At 38.3% G+C, this 1,545-nt stretch overlaps 1 protein-coding gene across 2 annotated transcripts in view; it reads right to left on the bottom strand.

Moving 5' to 3' along the window:
• LOC110415626 (putative LRR receptor-like serine/threonine-protein kinase At3g47570) overlaps positions 1–1,282 on the bottom strand; it is a 2,275-nt gene extending 993 nt beyond the window's left edge. The window contains exons 1-2 of one of the 2 annotated variants that reach the window (XM_089783388.1): positions 784–1,282; positions 1–372 (exon numbers count right to left, since the gene is read on the bottom strand). The exon at positions 1–372 is cut by the window's left edge and continues 171 nt beyond it. In XM_089783388.1, coding sequence (XP_089639514.1) covers positions 1–372; positions 784–1,174 — 763 coding nt within the window. In that variant the 5' untranslated portion in view covers positions 1,175–1,282. The other variant, XM_021427330.2, reaches the window with a different exon arrangement.
• Positions 1,283–1,545: the final 263 nt, after the last annotated feature.

Here is a 1,545-nt window from a genome sequence, read left to right as displayed (position 1 = left end):
GTGTTTCACAATAATGATGAAGATACTCCAAGGCACAACCAACATCAATTGCCACATTCAATCTCTGAAGAAGATTTAAGTTTCTTGCTACCTCATTTGCCTCATTCATGCCAACAGATGGATGCAACCAATCCTCCAAGCTCCCATTTTGCATGAACTCATAAATCAACGCTTTAAAATCATTCCCTTGATAATCGATACCTGAAACTGCTGTTAAGACCTTGACAAGATTCCGATGTCTGATGTTTTTCAATACCTCACATTCAGCCAGAAAACTTCTTGAAGCTCCACGACGTACAATGTTAAGCACCTTGACGGTAACAACTACTCCACTCTCTTCAAGAATTCCTTTGTATACGGAACCAAAACTACCTGCACCAACCAAATTCATTGAGGAGAATCCTTCAGTAGCCTTTAGGAGGCTTTGGTATGATAAGTTTAAAAGTGAATTTTCTGCAAAAGTTGTTGCCGTTGACTTCTCCTTTTTCGTTCTAAACCACAAAATGAGGAGGAATGTGAATACCAAAATCACTCCTAAAACTGCAAAAACAAGAACAATTTTTAATTTAAGAGAATTGTTCCATCTTCTGTTGGATGTTTTCAAGTTACAACTGCGCAAGTGTAACTCAAGAATGCCCCCACAAAGCTTATTGTTTCCCTTAACGAATGTAGCACTGGCATTTTTAAAAACACCTTCAACTGGTACCATACCCTCGAAATCATTAAAAGAAAGATTTAAATACTGTAATGACTCAAAGCTCACCAGAAATTTTGGAATCTCACCCGAAAGATTATTGTCAGATATATCTAATGCTTCAAGACCTCTCAATGAACTCAAAGATGAAGGAATGGAGCCTTCAAACAAATTGCCATCCAAGAACAGTCTCTCCAGTCTTACACAGCTACCAAGATTATCTGGAAGCACACCTGATAATCTGTTTTGAGACAAAGATAATTCACCTAGGTTTTTCATATTTTCTACTTCACCAGTTAAATAGTTTGAGGATAAGTTTAGGACAATGGACAGGGATGAGAGCCCAATTACTTCAGGGGGTATAGAACCACTTAGATTGTTTTTAGCAAGAGACAATCCAACCAAATTCTCACACTTACCTATACTTGAAGGAATGTTGCCCTGAAGATTGTTAGCACTTAAACCCAATTTGGTTAACATTGTCAAATTTCCAAAAATGGGGGGAATGGGCCCTGAGAGAAAATTGCTATTTGCAAAAAAGATACTTAGCTTTTGAAGTCTCCCAATGCCAAGGGGAATAGAACCTGATAATTGATTGTATGATGCCGCTAGTATCTCCAAGTTGATGAGATTTCCAATTCCGGATGGAATTCTTCCAAATATTCTACAGTGTTGGATATTTAAAGATACGAGATTCCTGGATAGATTGCCTATGCAATCCGGTAATTCTATGCATTACTTCAAGGCAATTACTTCAAGGCAATTAGCTTTGTCTGGTGGAGCTGAAGCTGACGGCTGTTGGTCACTGCCCCTTGCATTACTTCAAGGCAATTTCAAGTTAGAGCTGAAGT

This window comes from Theobroma umbraticum, unplaced genomic scaffold (genome assembly GCF_002168275.2).
Source record: "Theobroma umbraticum cultivar Fairchild unplaced genomic scaffold, ASM216827v3 scaffold_147.0, whole genome shotgun sequence".
Classification (NCBI taxonomy): Eukaryota; Viridiplantae; Streptophyta; class Magnoliopsida; order Malvales; family Malvaceae; genus Theobroma; species Theobroma umbraticum.
This window is presented reverse-complemented; position numbering and strand designations above follow the sequence as displayed.